At 41.1% G+C, this 23,052-nt stretch overlaps 1 protein-coding gene across 1 annotated transcript in view; it reads right to left on the reverse strand.

Moving 5' to 3' along the window:
* Nucleotides 1–23,052, reverse strand: part of LOXHD1 (lipoxygenase homology domains 1) — a 235,433-nt gene that overhangs the window by 89,288 nt on the left and 123,093 nt on the right. Inside the window, exons 15-16 of the mRNA XM_036746173.1 lie at nucleotides 19,760–19,941; nucleotides 2,563–2,679 (exon numbers count right to left, since the gene is read on the reverse strand). Of these exons, the coding sequence (XP_036602068.1) occupies nucleotides 2,563–2,679; nucleotides 19,760–19,941 (299 nt within the window). The remainder of the gene's footprint in view (nucleotides 1–2,562; nucleotides 2,680–19,759; nucleotides 19,942–23,052) is intronic.

Below are 23,052 nucleotides of genomic sequence, written 5' to 3' on the forward strand. Positions count from 1 at the left end.
AGATGATGTCCTGGGTCTCCTTTTAACAAACACATTGCTAATTTGTTACCAGGAGGACAGAGCCAATTGAAAGAGGTATCTTTAGACCACATGAACTTATATAGTTGTGCACATATTTGTGTATATGCATGTGGCCATATATTGATGTGTGTATGTGTTTATGGAGGAATGGATTGTCAGTACACAATGTCGGATGGAATATGGAGAGACAGATGACTGGAACCATCTCCTGCCCTTCACTGACAAACAGCTTTACAAAATTATGCACACCCTAGGTCTCCACATTCCCATTATCTGCTCTATTTAAGGGTTTGGTGCCTGGTTTCTGCCCTCCATCATTATGATGAAACTGGGCTGTCAAAAACTACTGATGCCCTTCAAATGGCCACATCCAACAATCTTTTTTCCAGCCCTCCTTTCCTTTCTTCTATGCTATAGTTGACACTTCTAGCTGCCCCTTCTTACTCTAAAAGCTCTCCTTTCTTGTTTATAGAGATACTAGCTTCCCCATTGTTTCTTTGTTTGTTTTTTCCTTTCTTTCTTTTTTCCCTTCTTTCTTTCTTTCTTCTTTCTTTCTTTCTACAATTGGGGTAAGTGACTTGCCTAAGGTCATACAGCTAGTAAGTGTCAAGTGTCTGAGGCTAAATTTGAACTCAAGTCCTCCTGACTCCAGGGCCAGTGCTCTATTCATTGTACCACCTAGCTGCCCCTTCCTCCTACTGTTCAAACTGTTTTCCTCTTTGCCTTCTTCACTAACTTCTCCTCTTTTTAATTCCTTAAGGTAGGATGTTCCCCAAGGGTATATCATCATTTCTTCTCTTTTTAATCCCTCATTTAGAAATCCGAATCATTGTCACAGCTCCAAGTACCTATCACCTTTAAGCAGATGACTCCCAGCTCTGTTTTTTCAGTACTGGCCTCTTCTCAATTTCTGACCCACATCTATGACTACCTACCAGATGTTTGTTTCCACCTCAAATGCAAGATATTCAAAGCCATGCTTAGCATCTTTCCCCCCAAATCCTCTCTTCTTTATGAATTTGTTTTTCTTGTCAGGGTCTCCACCATTCATCTAGCCTCCTGTTCCCAAAATTTGGGGCCTGTCTGATTCTCCTTCCTCCATCAAGTCTCATATTCAGTCAGTAATAAAAAACTTGCCAATTCTTCTTCTGCTGCTGTTATTCAGTTGTTTCAGTGGTATCTGACTCTTCATGATCCCATTCGGGGTTTTCTTGGCAGATATACTGGAGTGGTTTGCCATTTCCTTCTCCAGCTCATTTACAGATGAAACTGAGGCAAACAGGGTTAAGTGACTTGCCCAAGGTCACACAGCTAGTAAGTATCTGAGGCCAGATTTAAAATCATGTCTTCCTGCCTCTATCCACTCTACCCACTGCACCACCTAGCTGGGCTCCTCTGCAATTTTCCTCAAATTCATTCTTTTCTCTCTATACCCACTAATGCCATCTTCTTACAGGCCTTCATTACCACCTTCCTGGGCTATTACAATAGCATACTGGCATCCCAATTTCATCCACAAACCACCCTCTCAAATATATCCTTTTTTTCACTGACAGAATGGTCTTCCTCATGCCCAAATCTGGTCATGTCACTCATTTAATCAAAAATCTTAAGTTACATTCAACTGCCTGCCAACTAAAGTTCAAATTCCTTTGTCTGGCATCCAAAGCCCTCCACAATCTGGTGCCACCCTCCCTTTCTGGCATTTTGTCATAATGTTCCCTTCGATGCATTCTATGTCTCGGTTAACTGGACTGTTTTCTGGCCCTGAGATATGCCCTGTGCTTTTCTGCCTTGACATGCCTCTGTTTTCACTGTTCCCTGTGGCTAGAATATCCTCCTTTCCCCTCTTCCTTATTGAATTCTTACCTATCACTTACTGTTATTTTTTAACCAGACCTATGATTTCCTCAGTGCAAGAAGCTCCTGATTAAATTCCCTCTACAAACGCAGATGGGCACCTTCACTGCAACTTCTAAACTAAGAAAAATTAAATGACTTTCCCGGGGTTATATGGCCAGTAACACTTGAACCCAGGTCTTTCTGGGTCATGCTGCATCTTCCCCGATTTAAAATCCAATTCACATACCATCTTCTCCATAAAATCCTTCCTGACCACCCTTGTCAGTTACAACTTTCTTCTTTTGACTTAACAGAACACTTTTTTTTACTTATTAATTTTACTTAGGCAATATTATGCTTAGCTATCTGAGTTTGCATCATTCCCTATTATATTAGACTTGAAGCTTCATGAGAACAAAGACCATGTATTATCTGAAATTTGCATCTCCCATATCTAACACAATGCTCTGCATATCGTGTCTTTAATAAATGTGTGTTGATTGAATGTATAAATCAAATTAATATATGACTCTTTGTACCCTATATTTGAAGATTTTTTTTGAGCTATTTAATCAAAAATCTAGCCCTGAGTTCTCAGTGGACAAGGAAATTTTCACAATCCCCTTTGCAAACTCTTTAACTCATCAAAGCAGGAAAGACTGCCAAGTAGTTACAGGAAATCCTAGGGCAGAAACATACATCTTTATCTGGCAGGAGCCTTCGGATATCCACATGGTCACAGTGCCACCCAGCATTCATGCCTGCATTGTCATGTCCAATCCGAATTTTTTCAATGACTTCTCCCACATCCTCCATCTGAAGAGAGGGCACAAAGCACAGGGCACCTGCTTAGTTTGTTTTTTTTTAAATAAAACATTTAATGAATAAATCACGGAAGGATGGATAAAAATGTTATCCCCAGCAAAGTCCTATTTTTCCTTTCCCCTCTGGCCATGGAAGTGAGAATTGACTTTAAGTCGTTCTTTGACTCACAAAAAAATGGAAAGCTTCCCCAACAGTTTTGGGGGAAAAAAACTCAGATAAGAAGGGAAAGAGGTAAGTCCTTTCTACATCTGAGATCCTTTCCATTATCCAAGTGTATGTGTTATGGTCTCTTTCTCTGCCAGAGTTGGTCTATTAACACATCAACCATCTTGTCAGTGAGACTGAGGCCTTTGATCCAATTGCTCCCATAAAGAAGAAGAACTGAAGGTTAGAGGAAGAGAGAAAAATACCGAAAGACTGAGAAAGGGACAGTGGGGTTGGACTCCCCCAACTCCTTCCAGGCAGGGTTTAGTTGAAGAAAAATAACCAGGACAGGGAAGTTCTATGTGACTTGGCTACTGCCAAGCCAATCTGACTAGACTCTCTTTTTTTGGAGAGAGAGACAATGTGACATAAGGAAAAGTACTGTACTTGAATTCAGGAAGATCTAGGTTCAGATCTTAGCTCTGATGCTTTCTACTATGTGACCATGAGCAAAGCACAACCTCTCTGAGTCACTTTTTCTCATCTATAAAAAAGAAGAAAATAATAAATATAGTACCTACCTCATATGACATACTTAAAGATTTTAGACATACTTAAAGATTTTAGAATCCATATGTAATTTATCTTATAATTCATAATGATAAGTCTATGCCTAGAATATTTTTCAATTATTTCTTGTTTCCTTAACTTATTAGCTAAACTTCCTTTTGAAACATCCCTACTAGTTGAGAATCCCCAGGAAAATATTGAAAAAAATGTAAAAAAAAAGAAAGAGGCATAGCAGTATTTACCCTAAACTACACTAAGAATCAGTAATCATCAAAAGTAATTGGTAATAGTTTACAAAAAGTAAAGTTGAAAAAGAAATGTAGGTACATGAGATCCAGGAGTAAACAAACACAGTAAGAGTAAATACAAGGTAAAAACTCACAATTTGCCAAAAATTTCTGGGAAAATAGAAAAGAAATTTGGAAGAATTTCATTTCTGGCTAACATTTCACATTGTATACTATAGTAAACTCCAAATGGATATATAGCTTAGATATAAAAAATCACATCACAAGCAAAGTAGAGGAACAGGAAACTATTATGGTTAGGAAAGAACTGTTTGATCAAACAAGGGATAGAGAAAGTTATAGGAGATAAAATGGGCAATTTTGAGTACATGAAGTTGAAAGATTTTTGCACAAACAAAATCAATGCAGCTAAAATCAGAAGAGAAACAGTCAAGTGAAAAAAAATCTTGGCAGCAAATTTCTCTGATAAAGATCTGATATCCAAAATATATGTGGAATGAATTTGAATAAGAATCATTGGCAAAAAGATAAATGATCAAAGAATATGAACAAATGGCTCTCAAAAGAAGAAAAGTATGCAATCAAAAAATTAAAACAACACTACATTTCTATTTCACACTCTTAAGATTGGCAAAATATTAAAATAAAGAAAAATGACAATTATTGCTGAAGCTGTAGGAAGACAAGAACACAGTGGAGCTGTGAATAGGTTTGACTATTCTGGAAAGAAATTTGGAACTATATGCAAAAAGTCAATAAACTATGTACTATGTACATAAAAGAGAGCAAAGATAGAAAGAACTCATACGTATAAAAATATTCATAGCCACACTTTTTATTATAGCAAAGAAATAGTGACTAAGAGGATGTCCATCAATGTGGGAAGGGCTGAGCAAATTATTATATATGGATATAATGGAATATTATTTTGCCATAAGAAATGAAAAAAAGGAATAGACTCAGAGACACCTGAGAAGATTTATATGAAATGATAGAGAATGAAGTGAGCAGAACAGGGAAAACAATTTATGCAATAATTATAGAACTGCAAAGGAAATCAACTTTGAATGACTTTAATCAGTACAATAACCAACTGCAACTATAGAAGACTGTTATGAAACATACTTTCCACCTATAGCTGAGAGGTGACTGCCTAGAAATGCAGAAGAGACATAGATTTTCTGACATGGACAATGTGTGAATTTGTTGTTGTTGTTACTCTGCTCATTGTTTTTTATAAGGGAGGAACTGACTCAGAGCAGGGGAGAAAAGGACTAATGATAGTGATGCAAATAAAGAAAAGAAATAAAAAAGTGTCAATGAAACATTTTTTAAACTGAACAGAAAAGATGGCAGCTGGAAAGCAAGGACTAGCATGAGCTCCCTGCCAGGTCCCTCCAAAAACCTATAAAAAATGGCTCTGAACCAATTCTAGAACTGCAGAACCCACATAACAGCAGAGGGAAGCAGGGCTCCAGCCCAGGACAGCCTGGATGGTCTCTGGGTGAGGTCTATCAAGCACGGAGCTGGGAGCAGAGCAGAGCAGAGCCTAGCATGAGCAGCATGGACCAACCAGACCAGGAGCCAAGCAGAGTGTGCCCTAGTGCCCTGAATCAGTGAGCTGCAGCATTTACCAGACTTCTCAACCCACGAACACCAAAGACAACAGAGAAGGTTAGTGGGAAAAGCTGCTGGGGACAGAGTTTAACAAGGAGTTCCTGGTTTGGCCACCACCCCAGGGGCAGAGGAGGTGGGGCTGCAGTTGCTTCCGGCCCCAGGCCCACCTGGTGGGAGGAATTAAGTGGTGGATCAGAGCAGGAGTGAAGAACCTGCTGAAGATCTAAGTCCAGTCTGGGTTGGGGGTTCTTGGGGAAGGAGGAGTTCCGGTGTGGCAGAGCTGGCGCATCCCCCCAGGCTTGGAGCATAGTTCTCTAAACTCTACAAGTAGTCATACCCCACTGAAAAACTCAAGGGTCAAGTTAGTTGGCTGGGAATATGGCAGCAAAAATGCACCCAGATTCAGTCTCAGACTTTGGATTCTTTCTTTGGTGACAAAGAAGACCAAAACATACAGACAGAAGAAGTTAACAAAGTCAAAGAGCCTACAACAAAAGCCTCCAAGAAAAACATGAACTGGTCCCAGGCCATGGAGGAGCTCAAAAAGGACTTGGAAAAGCAAGTTAGAGAAGTAGAGGAAAAATTGGGAAGAGAAATGAGAAGGATGCAAGAAAACCATGAAAAACAAGTCAATGACTTGCTAAAGGAGACCCAAAAAAATAGTGAAAAATATACTGAAGAAAACAACACCTTAAAAAATAGACTAACTCAAATGGCAAAAGAGCTCCAAAAAGCCAATGAGGAGAAGATTGCCTTGAAAGGCAGAATTAGCCAAATGGAAAAAAGGTCCAAAAGACCACTGAAGAAAATACTACCTTAAAAATGAGATTGGAGCAAGTGGAAGCTAGTGACTCCATGAGAAATCAAGATATTATAAATCAGAACCAAAGGAATGAAAAAGTGGAAGACAATGTGAAATATCTCATTGGAAAAACCACTGACCTGGAAAATAGATCCAGAAGAGATCATTTAAAAATTATTGGACTACCTGAAAGCCATGATCAAAAAAAGAGCCTAGATAAACTGAACAGAAAAAAAGAGAATAAAGCTCAGAGGAAGACGAAGAAAGTCAACACAGCTCTAGAACTAAAGTACATACTTTATTATGGACTTTAAAATAAGTTTGTTTTTTGAAATTTATGATTTTTATGGGGCTTATTATGAGATTTTTAGCTTCATATACAGTCCTCTCTCTGTTCTTTGTATGTGGAAATGTCTGTGTTTGTTGATGTTTGAACAAGAACATATTTTTAAAAAATTAAAATCCCAGGGAAGAGGCATTTACTACCTTGTCTCAATTTAACTAAAGGGAGAAGAGTATATGTTCAGTTTGGCTGCCACATTTTAAGAAAGACAGTGTTGTACTAGAACATGTGGTAAAGAATATGACCAGGTTCGTGAAGGCTGGGTTCACAAAGCCATGCCATGTAAGGACTGGATGAAGGAACTAGGCTGAGAAAGAGAAGATTTAGAGGACATAAGATAAATGTCTTTAAGTATTTTAAGGACTCTCATGTAGAAGAAAAATTAGACTTGTTCATCTTGGCTCCTGAGGGAAGAACTAAGAGAAATAAATGAAAATTGCAGTGGCTGATTTTAGCCTGATAGAAGTGGGAAAGTTCTTAACAGTTAGAATGGCCCAAAATTGGATGACTCAGGGGGTAATGACTTCCAAATAATTGAAGGTTTTTAAAGAAAGCCTGGATAACTACCTGTAGATCTTGGAATCTCAGAGTTATAAAGGACCTCGGAGTCTTTCTAGTCTAATTTGGTACTGTAAAAGGACCCCCTCTATAACACACCTGACAGGTATCTAGCCTTTACTTTTAACCTTTAGTTTAGAGGAATACACCACCATTTTTGAAGAGGGCATTCTTGTTTTTCAAATTTCCCTTACTGATTACAATGTTTATTGCATTGTAGAATAAAAATTGTGCGTTTAATATTTCTTCTTTTAAGTATTTGCTTATGACTACTTTATGTCCCAAATTTGGTCAGTTTTTGTAAAGGTGCCATGAAAAACATAAAAATAGATATACTCTTTATGGTGCTCATTCAGTAATTACCAAGGGTCTAATTTTTCTAAAATCATCTTTAGGTCCTTAACTTCCTGTTTATCCTTCTACTAGATTTGTCTAGATCTGCAAAAGTCACAATGAAGTCCCTAATAATTTTTTTTACTGCCTAGTTCTCCCTGGGATTGACTAACTTTTCCTTTAATTGTTAAATGTTACATCATTTATTCATATATATTTAGTACTGACGTTGTTTCCTCATCTGTGGTTTCTTTAAGTATCTTCTACTTTCCCTTCTTATCTCTTTTAATTCTTTCAGTTTTTACTATTACTTTGTCTGAGATCATGATTGTCATCCCTCCTTTTTTTATTTCACTGAGGCTTAATAGAGTGTACTCCAAGTCCTCTGGGTGAACTTCATGTTTTAAATGTTTCTTCTAAACAACAAATTGTTGGGTTTTGCTTTTTGCCATGTTCTGTCGCCCTTCTTTATTATTGGTGAGTGAATGCCATTTACATTCAAGATTATTGCTACCAGGTTTGATTTCTCCTCTATTATATCTTATTATAGTGTTTCATATCCTTGCCTTACATCCCCTTCCCACCTTTACAAGGTAAACAAAGGTGGGGAAAGAGACAAAAATCAACCCTAATGATCTATAGGTGTTACCCAAACCTCTCCCTCTGAAGTCACTTCTGAATCTGAGATTCTATGATTATGATTTTCCACATCTCCCTCACCATAGAGGGAGCCATCATTGGGAGAGAACAGTGTATCCCAAACATCCTAGATATGGTAGAGGATGTGCCAACTTATCTCAGCATTCCAAGAAGAACCTGTAATGCTGAGGCAGACAGAGAGGAGGAAAGAGAGGAAGGAAAGATTCAGTGATAGCTATGGGTATTGATTCCTTCCACACCTGAGGCATTTCCTCTCTGTGTCTGTGTCTGTGTCTGTCTCTCTCTCTCTCTCTCTCTCTCTCTCTCTCTCTCTCTCTCGTTCTGTCTCTCTGTCTCTCTCTCTCCATCCACACTAGTGAAACTGATCTTAATCTTCCTTGCACGTGCCATGCTCATTCCAATTTTAAGCTTTTGCTCATGTCATTCAACAAGCTTCAAACCTGATCCTCCTCCTCCTTCTTTTTCTCTTCTCTCTCTCTCTCTCTCTCTCTGTCCCTCCCTCCCTCCCTCCCTCCACACACACACACACACACACACACACACACACACACATTCATTAACTCTTTATGTGTTTACTCTATACTCTTTGTTAATTTCTGTGATGTTTTATTTATTCGCCATTTCAATTAATAACTCCTGCCTGCTTCCTTGAGGGCAGAGATTGTGTTTTCTACATCCTGTAGCATAGTGTTGAGGTGCTCAATAAATATTGCTTGTCTGATAACTTCGGAGCTTCCCTCAATAGACCGTTAAGACAATTCAATTCAATGAGCATTTATTGGCACCTACCATGCAACTGGCAGTTTGACACAGTAGATAGAGGGCTGGCCTCGGAGTCAGGAAGACCTGAGTTCAAATCCAGCCTCAGACACTTACTAGCTGTGTGACCCTGGGCAAGACACCTAATCCTATTTATCTCAGCTTCCTCATCTGGAAAATGAGCTGGGCTTGGGAGCCAAGATGGCGGCTGGAAATCAGGGACTTGCGTGAGCTCCCTGCCAAGTCCCTCCAAAAACCTATTAAAAACGGCTCTGAACAAATTCTAGAACTGCAGAACGCACAAAATAGCAGAGGGAAGCAGGGCTCCAGCCCAGGACAGCCTGGATGGTCACTGGGTGAGGTCTATCACACACGGAGCCGGGAGCAGAGGGGAGTGGAGCTCAGCGTGGGTGGCGGCAGGACCAACCAGACCTGATGCTGGGTGGAACAGGCCCTAGCGCCCTGACTCAGTAAGCTGTAGCAGTCACCAGACTTCTCAACCCACAAACACCAAAGACAACAGAGAAGGTTAGTGGGAAAAGCTGCGGGGACAGAGTGAAGGAGTTCCCGGCCACCACCCTGGGGGACAGCGGAGGTGGTGCAGCTACAGAACTACAGCTGCAGTTGCTTCTTGCCCCAGGCCCACCTGGTGGGAGGAATTAAGTGGCGGATCAGACCAGGAGTGCAGAGCCTGCTTAAGATCTGAGTCAGGTCTGGGTTGGTTGTTCTTGGGGAAGGAGGAGTGCTGGTGTGGCAGAGCTGGCGGTATAGAAATAGCTCTGAAAACAACAGTACATCCCCTCAAGCTTGGAACAAATTACTCTTTACTCTACAAGCAGTCATACCCCGACAAAAAACTCAAGGGTCAAGTAAGTTGGTCGGGAACATGGCCAGCAGCAAAAACACACTCAGATTCAGTCTCAGACTTTGGAATATTTCTTTGGTGACAAAGAAGACCAAAACATACAGACAGAAGAAGTCAACAAAGTCAAAGAGCCTACATCAAAAGCCTCCAAGAAAAACATGAACTGGTCTCAGGCCATAGAAGAGCTCAAAAAGGATTTGGAAAAGCAAGTTAGAGAAGTAGAGGAAAAATTGGGAAGAGAAATGAGAATGATGTGAGAAAACCATGAAAACAAGTCAATGACTTGCTAAAGGAGACCCAAAAAAAATACTGAAGAAAATACCAAAGAAAACAATACCTTAAAAAATAGACTAACTCAAATGGCAAAAGAGCTCCAAAAAGCCAATTAGGAGAAGAATGCCTTGAAGCCAGAATTACCCAAATGGAAAAGGAGGTCCAAAAGACCATGGAAGAAAACACTACCTTAAAAATTAGATTGGATCAAGTGGAAGCTAGTGACTTTATGAGAAATCAAGATATTATAAAACAGAACCAAAGGAATGAAAAAGTGGAAGACAATGTGAAATATCTCATTGGAAAAACCACTGACCTGGAAAATAGATCCAGGGGAGATAATTTGAAAATTATTGGACTACCTGAAAGCCATGATCAAAGAAGAGCCTAGATATCATCTTTCAAGAAATTATCAAGGAGAACTTCCCTGATATTCTAGAGCCACAGGGCAAAATAGAAATTGAAAGAATCCACAGATCGCCTCCTCAAATAGATCCCCAAAAGAAAACTCCTAGGAATATTGTCGCCAAATTCCAGAGCTCCCAGATCAAGGAGAAAATACTGCAAGCAGCCAGAAAGAAACAATTTGAGTATTGTGGAAACACAATCAGAATACCCAAGATCTAGCAGCTTCTACGTTAAGGGTTCAAAGGGCTTGGAATACGATATTCTGGAGGTCAATGCAGCTAGGATTAAAACCAAGAATCACCTACCCAGCAAAACTGAATATCCTGCTTCAAGGCAAAATATGGATTTTCAATAAAATAGCAGACTTTCAAGTTTTCTCGGTGAAAAGACCAGAGTTGAATGGAAAATGAGCTGGAGAAGGAAATGGTAAACACTTTAGGTTTGCCAAGAAAACCCCAAATTGGGTCACAAAGAGTCAGAAACATCTGAAAAATGACTGAAACTTGCATCTGACACTATACTAGACACTGAGCATGCAAGGACCAAAGTGAAGTCTTTGCCCTCAAGGAGCTTACATTCTACTGGGGGAAAGCAACATGTGTTCACAAAGCTACAAAATAAATACAAAGTTATGGGGGTGACAGGGATGCTAACAACTAAGGAGAATCAGGAAAAGCCTCACGCAGGTTATAACACTTAAACCAAGTCTTTAAGGGGAATTCCAGAGAAGTGAGGAGAGAGAGACCATTCCAGGCACAGAGGACAGCATGTGCAAAGGATGGAAACAGAAGATGGAATGTTTTCTGTACAGAATAGCAAGGAGGCCAGTAGATGGATGATAAAGGGTATGGAGGGAAACAACCTGAAACTATCCAGGAAAGATAGGTTGGAACCAGATTGAGAAGGACTTGAAGTGTCAAGCAGTGAAGTCTGTATTTTATCCCAGAAACAATAGGGAACCACTCATGCTCCTTGACCAGGAGAATGGCATGGTCAGACCTATGCTTTAGGCATATCATTTTGGCAACTACAGATACAAATTGGATAGGAGAAAGGTTAGAACTAAAAAGACTAATTTGAAGGTTATTTCAAGAGTCTAGGTGAGAGAGGATGAAAGCCTGGCCCAGGGTGGTGGCCATGTGAGTGGAGGAAGGGATGAATGTGGGAGATCTCGTGGAGAGAAAATTGACCAGCTTTGGCAGCTGAGTGGATGTGGGAGATTAGAGGGAGGACTTAAAATGCTCTGCCTCACTTCCCATTGCTCATCTACATTCTACCCACACTTATTCCATGATGCATTGCTGGACTGCTCCATCCCATATTGATCCCTGCTGCCTCTCAAATCCTATAGCGCTTAATGAATGGTACAGTTTCTGCGAGTCTCTGAATTTCAGGCTTTCAGAAACTGCCAGCAAGATGACCTAATCACGCTCATATGCATATCCTGAGTGCAGAGCCACTTAATGAAGGAATGTTTTTTGATTGATTCATTCATCCAACATGAAGCTTCGGTAACCTTGGACAAGAGCAACGGCTCTGAATGAATTCAAGCACCATCTCATTGGTGGCAGCCCCATCTTAGTCACCCTGCAGCAAACCTTACAAATGTTAGGACTCAAGAGGCAGTGAGCATGGGGTAGGGAAGGAAAGTGCACGTGTGAGGAAACCCGGGTTCTAGTCAGAGACAATAGAGTTCAATGGAAAGAGGGCTGGATTTGAAATCAGAAGTACTAGGCTTCAATCCTAGCTCCTACCACCTGTGTGACTTTGGGTAAGTCATTAAACTCTCTGAGTTTTCTCATTTGTAAAATATGAAGCCTGGACTGGTGGCCTCAGAGGTTCCTTCCAGCTCTAAATCTGTGACTCTATTTACTCTGTCTTTTGGAACACACACACACACACACACACACACACACACACGCACACGCACACGCACACGCGCACACACACACACACATACACACACACACACTCAAACACACACATACCTTCTACTAATAATGTGATCCAAGGACGAGTCATTGTACCTTTCAAAGTTTCCATTTCCTCATCTGTAAAATTTTGTTGTTGTCCAATCATGTCTGACTCTCCATGATCCCACCTGGGGTTTTCTTGACAAAGATACTGGAGTGGTTCCCCATTTCCTTCACCAGCTCATTTTATAGATGAGGAAACTGAGGCCAACAGTTAAGTGACTTGCCCAGGGTGACACAGCTAGTAAGTATTTGAGGCAGGATTTGAACTCAGGTCTTCCTAACTCCAGGCCCAGCTCTCTGTCTACTGCGCCATCTAGCTGCCCATCTGTAAAATGGGGAATAATAAATATACCTCCCCTTCCCTGGGGAAGGCAGCTGAATAAAATGAGGCCCCTTCCAGTTCTAAGACCTATGATTTTACATGTTCTTTTAAACCAAAATACCACCTTATATATAGTGTTTAGTCCCTGGTTTATGGTCTGTTCTTTGTATGTTTCTATAAGGTCTGCCATAAGAAATGGGAAGTTAGGACCCAAGTCATTTTGGTCCTTATCTTATAGATCTGATAGCTGCTCTTTTGTCACTTACCAACTTGAGCTATGTGCATTTCAAGAGCATAAAATTGTCCTATAATAAATAAAATGCTGGTGCAGTGAAGGCTGCATTCTAACCTCTGGAATTCTCTATTAGCTGGCATTTTGTTGTTAGCACAATGATAAAGCTGTATCTCTAATGACCACCTTGAGTCACTGTTAAGTTGTTGAAGAGCTTTCTGAATCATCAAATAAGTGATTATGGCAAGTTTAGGTTTAGCGTGCAGAACAGGATGGCATATTCTGATATACCCAATGTATCTTTAAAAATCTGTGATCCATGGCTGTTAGGCTGTTAGGATCTCTAATAACCAGAATTTTGAATTAACCAGCACCTGGATTATCCAAGTATATTGGCTAACAGAGAGTTTACCGTACTTCTCCCTTGCCCACTGGCTGATTTTCTTTTATTCCAGTTTCCAGTCTCATTTCTAGGAGGCTCTAGTCCTGTGGACTTGTGTTGATTTTGACCCTGGGTGCCAAACATCAAACTATGTGAACCATTGAAGACTATAGGCAGCTAGCCAGACCCTCTAGGTTCTATAAATTTTTCTGTTTCTATGCTTTTTTAATTGTCTTTTCCCCTTAGTTTACTAAGTAAAAGTTATTTTTGAAAAATTTCCTCTTTGTCTCACCTGAACTAAAGGGGGAAAGGGATTGTCCAGACTGCTATAAAAACAAAGCGGTGAGGCGAATCCCTGGTGACTCAGTAGCAATTTCACACTGCAGATAAATTTGGAATGCTCAGAGGGTAGCACTATAAGGGTCCTTAGAGACCATCTAGTTCAACTAAGGGGCAGCTATTAATTAAATCCTCTCATTTCTCATATAAGGAAAGCGAGACCACCCACAGAGGTGGGGTGTCTCACTAAGCTCACACAGCTAGTCAGCAGCAGAGCCAGGACTGAATGCCAAGGCTCCTAATTCCCAATCTAGTCCTCTTCCTACCATACCACCATTGGTCATGTGTCAAGAGGAATTGGAAAAAGAGGAGGAATAAATATTCTGAGACCAGTCAGCGCTTGCCTAACCATGCCCAAGAGAAACAACATTTTCATTTGGGGCTTCTCAAAATTTACTGAAGCCTCAGTCCCTTCTTGGGCTCATATAAATTTGAAAGAAAAAAACACATGACAACAGTATCCAGCAGCGGAAATTATAGATGAGTATTAATGGAGTTCTCGATTGAAGAAAACCTTGGAAATCTGCCAAAGTATGAGTATTCTTCTTGGCCTGCTGATGGTGCCAGGCTTGGATGACTCAAAAGCAATCACCCTTGACTATACTCTTTTTTGAAAAAAAAAGACAGAAAGAAAAAGAATAATACAGCTGACCAGGGAGCACTAGACCTGGACTCCCTCTGTGGAGGATGGGGAAGAGTGATGAAGCCTTTGGCACAGAAGACTACACTGGAAAGTGAGAAGGCTCTCTGTGATTGTGCTTCTCTCCAGAAAAACAGGTAAAAATGCGTCCTCTCCCATAACACCACCCTCTTTGCTCAAAAACAAACAATGGCTCTCTTTTGCCTTCAGAATAAAGTCTAAATTTAGCTTCATGTTCAAAGCCCACCATAATCTGGACTCACTCTAACGCTTCAACTTTTTCTCCCAACTGCTTTCTCAAGTGAACTACTCAATTTACTCCAATTGGCTCTTCAATATTCTTTGCTCATGCTATTCTCCTCCCCTAGAATGTCTTTGTCTTTCTTTGCTTCCCTTTGTTTATTCTTCCTTCAAATCACACACAACCTCTAAAAATCTTCCCTAACCAAGCCTAGCCCAGATCTCACTGCTTTTTCTCCTTCCTCTCAATGTAAGCCCTTTTATAGGCTGCTCCACTCATTTGGCACTCACAGTAAACCTGTATTGCCATCTAACTGATTCATGTATGAACTGTATCCTCCTAATAAGTCTATAAGGCCTGCTTTTCTTTGATCACTCCCTGTAATAACAATGTTGCTAGCAGCTGTTGTGGGGGTGAAAGACCAACAACAAGAGCACACAGAAAGGCTGCTGGCACAGGTCCTTTGATCTGCTTTCCTTAAAGCAACTTTAAGGGATTAACAATCTTATTTTAATTAAACACGCATATATCATCCACTTAGTTCAGGGGAAAAAGTCAGCGCCCTGAACTTCAGAGCAAATGCAAACAGAAATTACAAACAGAGACAATATAAACAGATCAACAGACAGGTTTCTGTCTGACCATATATTACATAGCTACCAGAGATAGAGAAGCACCAATATCTGGGTTCTCAAAGCTGGGCGGGGGGGGGGGGGAGCCTCCTTGACTGCTACCCAGAGTCTCCACACCAACACCCATCCAATGAGTATGCCCCAAACAAAATGCTAACCTTAGAGTATACATACACTTCAGGGTCAGAGCATTTCACACCTTTTGAGGGTTTCACACTTCTTGTGACCTAATTAGCAAAAGGGGGTGGGCCTTTCTACAAAGGAAAGACTTAATCAAAGGCATTCCATTGCCTTAGTGCTGAGAAGCACTCCAAAACAAAAGACAACAAAAGTCATACTTTGCTTGCCATTACATTCCACCCCTCCAGGATCCTTGGCCTTACAATCTAAATGGCCATGGATCCTGCAACAAATAGAGGCATTATACTTTGTCTTAAATAAATAAAACATATCTTATAGCATTTCTCAGAATACCCACACAGCATATATCATTGTTCAATAAACTAAACCATAACATTCATAGCAACATCCTTAAGCAAAACATCATTCAGTAGCATTCCCCAAAATCCTTTTTTACACAAGCAGGGGGTCCCAGGCCAGGGTCTTCCCTGGCACAACATATCATCCTTAAAGGTTGGCAGAAAATACAAACATCATACATCCCTAGGTCACAGCAAATTACAATCTCCTCAGTCAATACAAAGCACCCAAGTAGAGTCCTCTTTTCATCTTGACCCTCAACTTTCAAGTCCCATGTCTTTTCCTCTGTGGGCCAAATGTTCCCAGCTCTTGCCTGGATTCACACACAGGCAGCTCTCTGTTCCTACTCCTTGTCTCAGCTCACAGGGACTGCTCCACTTCAAGTTCTTCCTGCTCCTGTCTGACAGTAGGCACCAGAGGCTCCTGTCCAAAATTTCTCTTTCTGGGAAAGCAAAGCTCCACAGAAGGCAGCTCTCCACTCCTGCTCCAGGCTCCACAGAACCATTGCCGCCAAAACTGGGAAACAATGAACAAATATCCCAGGCCCCATGCTTTCCTTTTAATTTGCAGATCCTGCTGACTATGCTATTTTGTAACAACAATGTTGCTAGCAGCTGTTGTGGGGGTGAAAGATCAACAACAAGAACACACAAAAGGGCTGCTAGCACAGGTCCTTTGATATACTTTCCCAAGGAAAGCAACTTTAAGGGGTTAACAACCTCAGTTTAATTAAACATGCATATATCATCCACTTAGTTCAGGGGAAAAAGTCAGCACCCTGAACTTCAGAGCAAATACAAACAGAAACTACAAACAAATAAACAGACAGGCTTTGTCTGATCAAGACATCACATACGTAGTTACCAAAAAAAGAAGCACCAACATCTAGGTTTTCAAAGCCAGGGGGCTCCTTAACAGCTACCCAGAGTCTTGTCTGGTCACTCTTCCAATGAGTGAGCCCCAAACAAAATGCTAATCTTGGAGTATCTGTACGCTTCTTCAGAGTCAGAGCACTTCACACTTTTCTGGGGTTTCATACTTCTTGAGGGTTTCACACCTCTCATGACCAAAAAAGAGCGTGGGCCTTTCTATAAAGGCAATACTCAATCAAAAGCATTCCATTGCCTTAGTGCTAAGAAGCACTCCAAAACAAAAGATAACAAAAAGTCCCACTTTGCTTGCCATTACACTTCCCTATCCCAACAAAGCTGGGCATTTAGATGAGGTTCAACAAATAAATCTTTTAAATTAATGGAAAATAGGTTACCAGGATTGGTGACACAACTTGACAGAACATTAAAAAAATGAATTAAAATGGTGAGGGGGAATAAAAAAAACAGAACGAAAAAACCAAGTGTGTGAGGGTATATTCTAGCCCTGGGCAATTTCCTGCTGTCCTATCTCAGAGATGCAAGGGCCTCCAATATATGAACTCCTGAACAAAATGCTCTGAGTGAATGTTAACCTGGTCACTGAACCTAGAGAGTGATTTAGCATCTGGAGACTAGCACAAGAAAGTTCAGAGTTAAATTAGAAATTCAGACCATGAGCAAACATTGGCATCTTTGTTCTTGGTATGAGTTCATGACCACCACCTGTGCAGGGGAATTTTCTCAGAAACCCAGCCAAAGCCTATCTCTATGAGAACAGGCCCAAAATTAGCAATGAGATGAGTCAGATTTTCTCCCCACTTCCCTTTCTCCTTCTTTCATTCCTCACCCCCTCACCAACCCAGTTGCAAGGTTCAAAGATCCCAAAGAACAAACCAGGAAGCAGAGGTAGCAGATCACACCTGGTTTCCCTAATGATTACCAGCCTGAAGCTTCTAAGGTGCATGGGAGCATTTCTAACTCACTGCACCAAAGGGGAAAGCTGGGAAGCCATTTTTGGAGCTGCACACTGCCACTCAGATATCTGTGCAGACATGGAGGGCTACCGCCCCTCTCCTGTCTCCAGCACTCCTGAGGCCTCAGTCCACCATGCAACATATTTGTTAATGCATTTCGTTCAGACATATGTATCTGGTGCATGAGTTTTCTTCTTTCTTTTTCCTGGGAGAGATGCGGGTTTGCCAAATAGTCAGTCATTTGGAAAGGTCTTCACTACCAAATGTAGGAATTGGAATGGGTACAACAGATGGGTCAAGTCTTCTGCTTTTAAGATTTCTAGAATTCACAGAAAGATCTGTCTTTAAAATTACTGCAGAGAGTAGTTCTCATTCACCAAGTTAATGATGGAGGATCTTCCCTCCCAAAGGATGAGATGTGCAGTAATTAGAGGCCAGGTCCTAAGACAGATGACTTCTGAATGCATTACCAATACAAGGAGGGTCAGACTCACACCCACATCCCTTGTGAGCAGAAACCAAGTTCTGTTCCTGGGAGATTTTATGAACTTCATAGGGTCTCAGCACTGGGAGAGACTATAGGGCTCTTCTGTGATCTTTATGGTATTTCTACCATAGAGCTCCATGTTTTTGTTTTAAAATCACTCCAACCTGATTGTCACAACAATCTAGTGAAGCAGTCAGAGCAGGATCATGAACCTCATTTTCCTGAAAGCAGGATTTACCTGCAATATAAGGTGGTTGTATATTACTGTTAAGCACCACACCCCAGGAGCAGAAATATAGATCAAGCTCAGCTAATACAATTCTGAGGAGCAGCAATGAACTGGATCTGATACTGTGGTCTGGGGGCTCAACCCTCACATATCAAAATTACCATTCAATCAGTCAGTCAATCAATCAACAAGCACCTACTAAGCACTTGCTGCATGCCAGGTACTACTCTAAGTGGGTTACAAAGGCAAATGGGACAAATTCAGAATTATGCCTTAGGAAGGTTAACTTGGCAACAGCAAGCAGCACTGATGAGAAAGAGGGACCCACAGGAGACTATTAAACTAACTGTGACAATAAGTGATGAGAATCTGCTTGGGCAGTTAGAGGAAGGAGGCAGATGAGAGAGAAGCTGTAGAGTTAGAGTCAACAAAACTTAGCAATTGATTGGGTTTGAGGAGCCCCTCTTTGTTTTCCCTCTCTTTCATTCTCCCCCATAGCCAATGTGTTGCTAAACCCTGCTGATCTTACCACCTTCAGGGGTGGGCTCAAGGGTGCAAGCAAAGAGGTTGGTCAGCCTTAGCAAGGAATAGTGAAGGAGATTCAGGCCTCCCAGCCTCTTCTGATCACTCCCTACTGAACGCTCCTCTCATATTTCACACTAAGTAACTTCTCTACTCCAGACCATCCATTGATGTTTACACAACATTCTAACCCATTCTTCTCTCCCCACATGAGCTTCGTGCTCATCATTGACCCTTGGCCATACACCAAGAATGTTCCTGCTTTCTAGAAGCCCTAAATGCTTTCACAGGACTGTCATTCCTACCCCAGATGCCACTACATCCTTAAGAACTATATAAAAAATTTTTCTAGGAAGGAAGTAAAGAAAGCAGGAAGGAAGGAGGGAAGGAAGGAAGGAAGGAAAGAAGGAAGAAAGGAAGGAAGAGAGAAAGAAAGAAAGAAAGAAAGAAAGAAAGAAAGAAAGAAAGGAAGGAAGATAGAAAGAAGGAAAGGAAGAAAGGAAGAAAGAAAGAAAGGAAGGAAGGAAGGAAGGAAGGAAGAAAGGAAGGGGGAGAAAAAGAAAGAAAAAGAAAGAAAGGAAGGAAGGAAAAAAGGAAGGAAAAGAGAGAGAGAGAAAGAAAGAAAAAGAAAGAAACAAAGAAACAAAGAAGGGAGGGAGGAAGGAAGGAAGGAAGGAAGGAAGGAAGGAAGGAAGGAAGGAAGAAAGAAAGGAAACAGGCATCCACATAGTATCTACTATGTTCTAGGCACTGTACTACATGTTTTAACAATATTATCTCATTCACTCTTCACAACAACACTGCAAACAGGTACTGCTGATATTACATCCATTTTACAGTTGAGGAAACTAAAGCAAGACAAGGTGAAGTGATTTGCCCAAGGTCACACGGCTAGTAAGTATCTGAGGCCAAATTTGAACTCATCTTGCTGACTCTGGGCACGGTGTTCTATCCATTTCATCACTTAGCTGCCTTGCCACTCTTCGCCATCCCTGACCTGAAAGATCTCAGGTCCTAACACATCAATGGTGGAGCCAGAATTAGAACGCAGGTCTCCTGAGCCTGGTCTAGAGCTTTCCATTTTACTGTGCAGATATCCACACCTAGCTATTTCTCTCTTTCCTCTCTTCTGAACCATGGCCACATCCACAGCCCAACTCTACCTCCACGATGAAGCAAGAGACAGAATTTCTCTCAAAAAACGCCTTCTGCTCCCTTTTGCTGGTGCACAGATACTTCTGTTGGGTGCAGATGGCGTCGCAGCCATAGATCACGATGAAGATGCTGGCATCGGTCCCCGCAGCAAAGACATCACTGGTGTAGATGGTTATCTCATAGGGAATATCTAGAGGGTGGAGGTCAGAGAGCTCAAGTGAGAAAGTAGCCAGAAGGGTAAAAGACTACAAAGGGATTTAAAGGTGGAGAATCCCACGTTAGGCTTGGGCCTGGGAAAATGTTTGTAAAATAGGTGGAGCTTGGCCTCAGTTTCCCTTCCTACCTCAACCCCTTTTGGGACCTTTTGGCGCCCTGTCATTCAGGGACTGGGCAGCTATGTGGCGCAGTGGATAGAGTGTCGGGCTTAGAGTCAGAAAGACCTGAGTTGACACTAGCTGTGTGACCGCGGGCCAGTCACGTAACCTTGTTTGCCTCAGTTTCTCATCTGTAAAATGGAGAAGGAAATGGCAAACTACTTCAGTATCCTTGCCAAGGAAACCCCAGATGGGGTCATGAAGAGTCAGACATGACTGAAAAACAAATAAGCTACTTAATTTAGCCTGACTTGTGCTAACCATCGGTTTGTTCTTGTAATATTTGGTTTCCATTTCAACTTTCCCATCCAATATTTTGTCTTCTCTCTGTGCCTTTCAAGATGACAAATAGGAAATAAATTATCTACGGAAATGTGCTAATGGGAGAAATTCTTGTGGTTCAGTATCATAGGACTGTAGCTCCAGAGTCAGATGGGACCTCAGAGGTCATCTAATTAGCCCCCTCATTTTACAGATGAGCCCCCCCACCCATCCACCCACCTGAGGATAAGTAATTGTTCAAGTTCATGCAGGTCTTTAGCGTCAGAGGTGGGATTTGAACCCATGTCTTCTGATATGCAAGTCAGTATTCTTTCTACTACACTTGTAATTAGCACAGTGCCTGGCACATAGTAGGTGTTTAATAAATGTTGATTGATTGATAGACTTGCCCAGGAAGGGAGTAGCAGAGCTGAGAGCAGAACTTAGGACCTCTGCCTCTTAGTCTAGATTCCTCTAGGCAGACATTGTCCTCAATTTTTTTCTAAACTTTTGTTTAATTTGTATTAGTCTTGCCAACCCCCCCCCAAAATATACACACACACACATACATACATACATACATATTCATACACAGAGAGAAAGTTTTATAAGTGCAAAGACCACATCATTTCTCTTGGCTCCATCCCTGGGCCTAGTACATTGCCAGACACATAGGAAGTACACCAAAACCCATTAATTCATTTAAGTGTGAATTACAGAAAGAGAACTGGATTTAGAGTCAGAAGACAGAGGTCTGAACTGCTGCCTTCTGTGTGACCCTGGGCAAATCTCTGAACCTCTCTGATCTTTGATTTCCACATCTATCAAATAGGAATAATCATATTGGTCCTGTTGAACTTACTGGGTAACTGTGAGGAATCTACTTTATAAACTTTAAAGTGATAGATAAAAGTGGTTTACTACTACTACTACTACTACTACTACTATTACTACTACTACTACTACTACTACTACTACTAGCTATTGTTGCTGTTGAACTGAATGCCTGGCACTGAATCTAGATGAGTTGTCTCTAAGGGGGTTGTGGTCTCCAGGAAGAAGGAGGCATGGCTCCAAGGGGTCATGGCATGTCAACTAGAGCTATGTGATCAACCAATCAGAGGGAAGAGAGATGGGTCATAGACCATCTTCTCCAAAGATAGCCAATGGTGCCACTTGTTTCTAAGACAAGCATCTCTACCCTTCACTTGGAGTATGTGCACAATCAGAGCCCTCCTGACCCTGCCCTCTACCACCTAGACCCACACTAGCTGTTATGCAATTGCCATTGGGAAATTCTCCTTCCCCACCCCTCCCCAAGCATAGGCATCCCCTGCCCTCCGATCACCTCAAGGCTGTGGCAGGTGTAGTTCTTCAGGACACTGATCAGCGAGCACAAATCCCACCCTCTGGGGCAGAGTGCAGTGTGCAGGACAAGCAGGGATGGATGGTTTACTTCTGCACTTCATATTCCATTCCATTTCATTTCCCCCAAAACTTACTCTTCTTCCAAACTTTCCTATTCCTGACAAGGACACCATCATCTTTCCAGTCATCCAAATTCACAACCTCAACTCTTCACTCACATTTCACCTCATTTAGCTCATCTGTTGCCAAACCTTCTTGCTTCTACCTTCACAACACCCCTCCTAGATATCCCTTTCTTCCTATTCACAGAGCTGCAGCCCTGGCACAGGCCCTCCTCATCTCTCTCCTGAACAATTGAAATGGCCTCCTAATTATCCTCCTTGCTTCAAGGCTCCTCCCCTCCTCAACCCACCCCCACATAGCCACCACAGTGATATTCCTGAATCAGAAGCCTGACTGTTACCCGCCACCACCCCCTGCCTTTCCCAATTCAATATACTTCAATGGTGCCCTATTATCTCTAGAATCAAATATAAACTCCTCTGTCATTTAAGGCAAAGCACAGCCTGGCCCCAAACCACCTTTCCTGCCTCATTATACATCTCCCCTTCATGCACGCTATAGTCAGCCAAACTGGCTTTTTTGCTGCTCCTCAAACTCATATAAAAACACAACTAAAATAGCCAAAAATGAATAGGAAATTAAGGTATGATACCATCTATTAGGCCCAGCCATATAAAGTAAGAGGCATGAATTTATATTGAAAACTCTCTTTTTTGTTGAAACCAATGACAATGCACATTTTCTTGATGTTTTCACGTTGTGCGTGGTAAATAAATACATGCTAAGAAACATGGGTCCTGATGAAAAGATATTATCTTCACCGATGGGGATGACCTGTTATTTGATTGTTGTATTATGGATCTTGCATTTTTATTTTTTTGAATTTTATTTATTTTATTCTGAACTTAGGAAATAGAGCATTTTCATAACATAGTAGAATAGAAAAAAAGATGATTGTACATGAAATTGCAAATTTATTGTGTACAATTTGCTATTCTTTTAATATATAATAATTCTTTTAATACATAATTATATATAATATATAATAATGTAATATTCTTTTAATATATATAATAAAGTTATCATGTAACTTTAAAGTACCTTTAAAATAAAGAATCCCCCTATTTGGCTACTTATGTTGATGAAATGGACCGAAAAGTTAATTACTACCATTTTGTTTATACCCTGCAATGTACACAAGGATTTTAAAAAACAAATGATAATGAATCACATTG

This window comes from Trichosurus vulpecula, chromosome 1, assembly GCF_011100635.1.
Source record: "Trichosurus vulpecula isolate mTriVul1 chromosome 1, mTriVul1.pri, whole genome shotgun sequence".
Taxonomy (NCBI): domain Eukaryota; kingdom Metazoa; phylum Chordata; class Mammalia; order Diprotodontia; family Phalangeridae; genus Trichosurus; species Trichosurus vulpecula.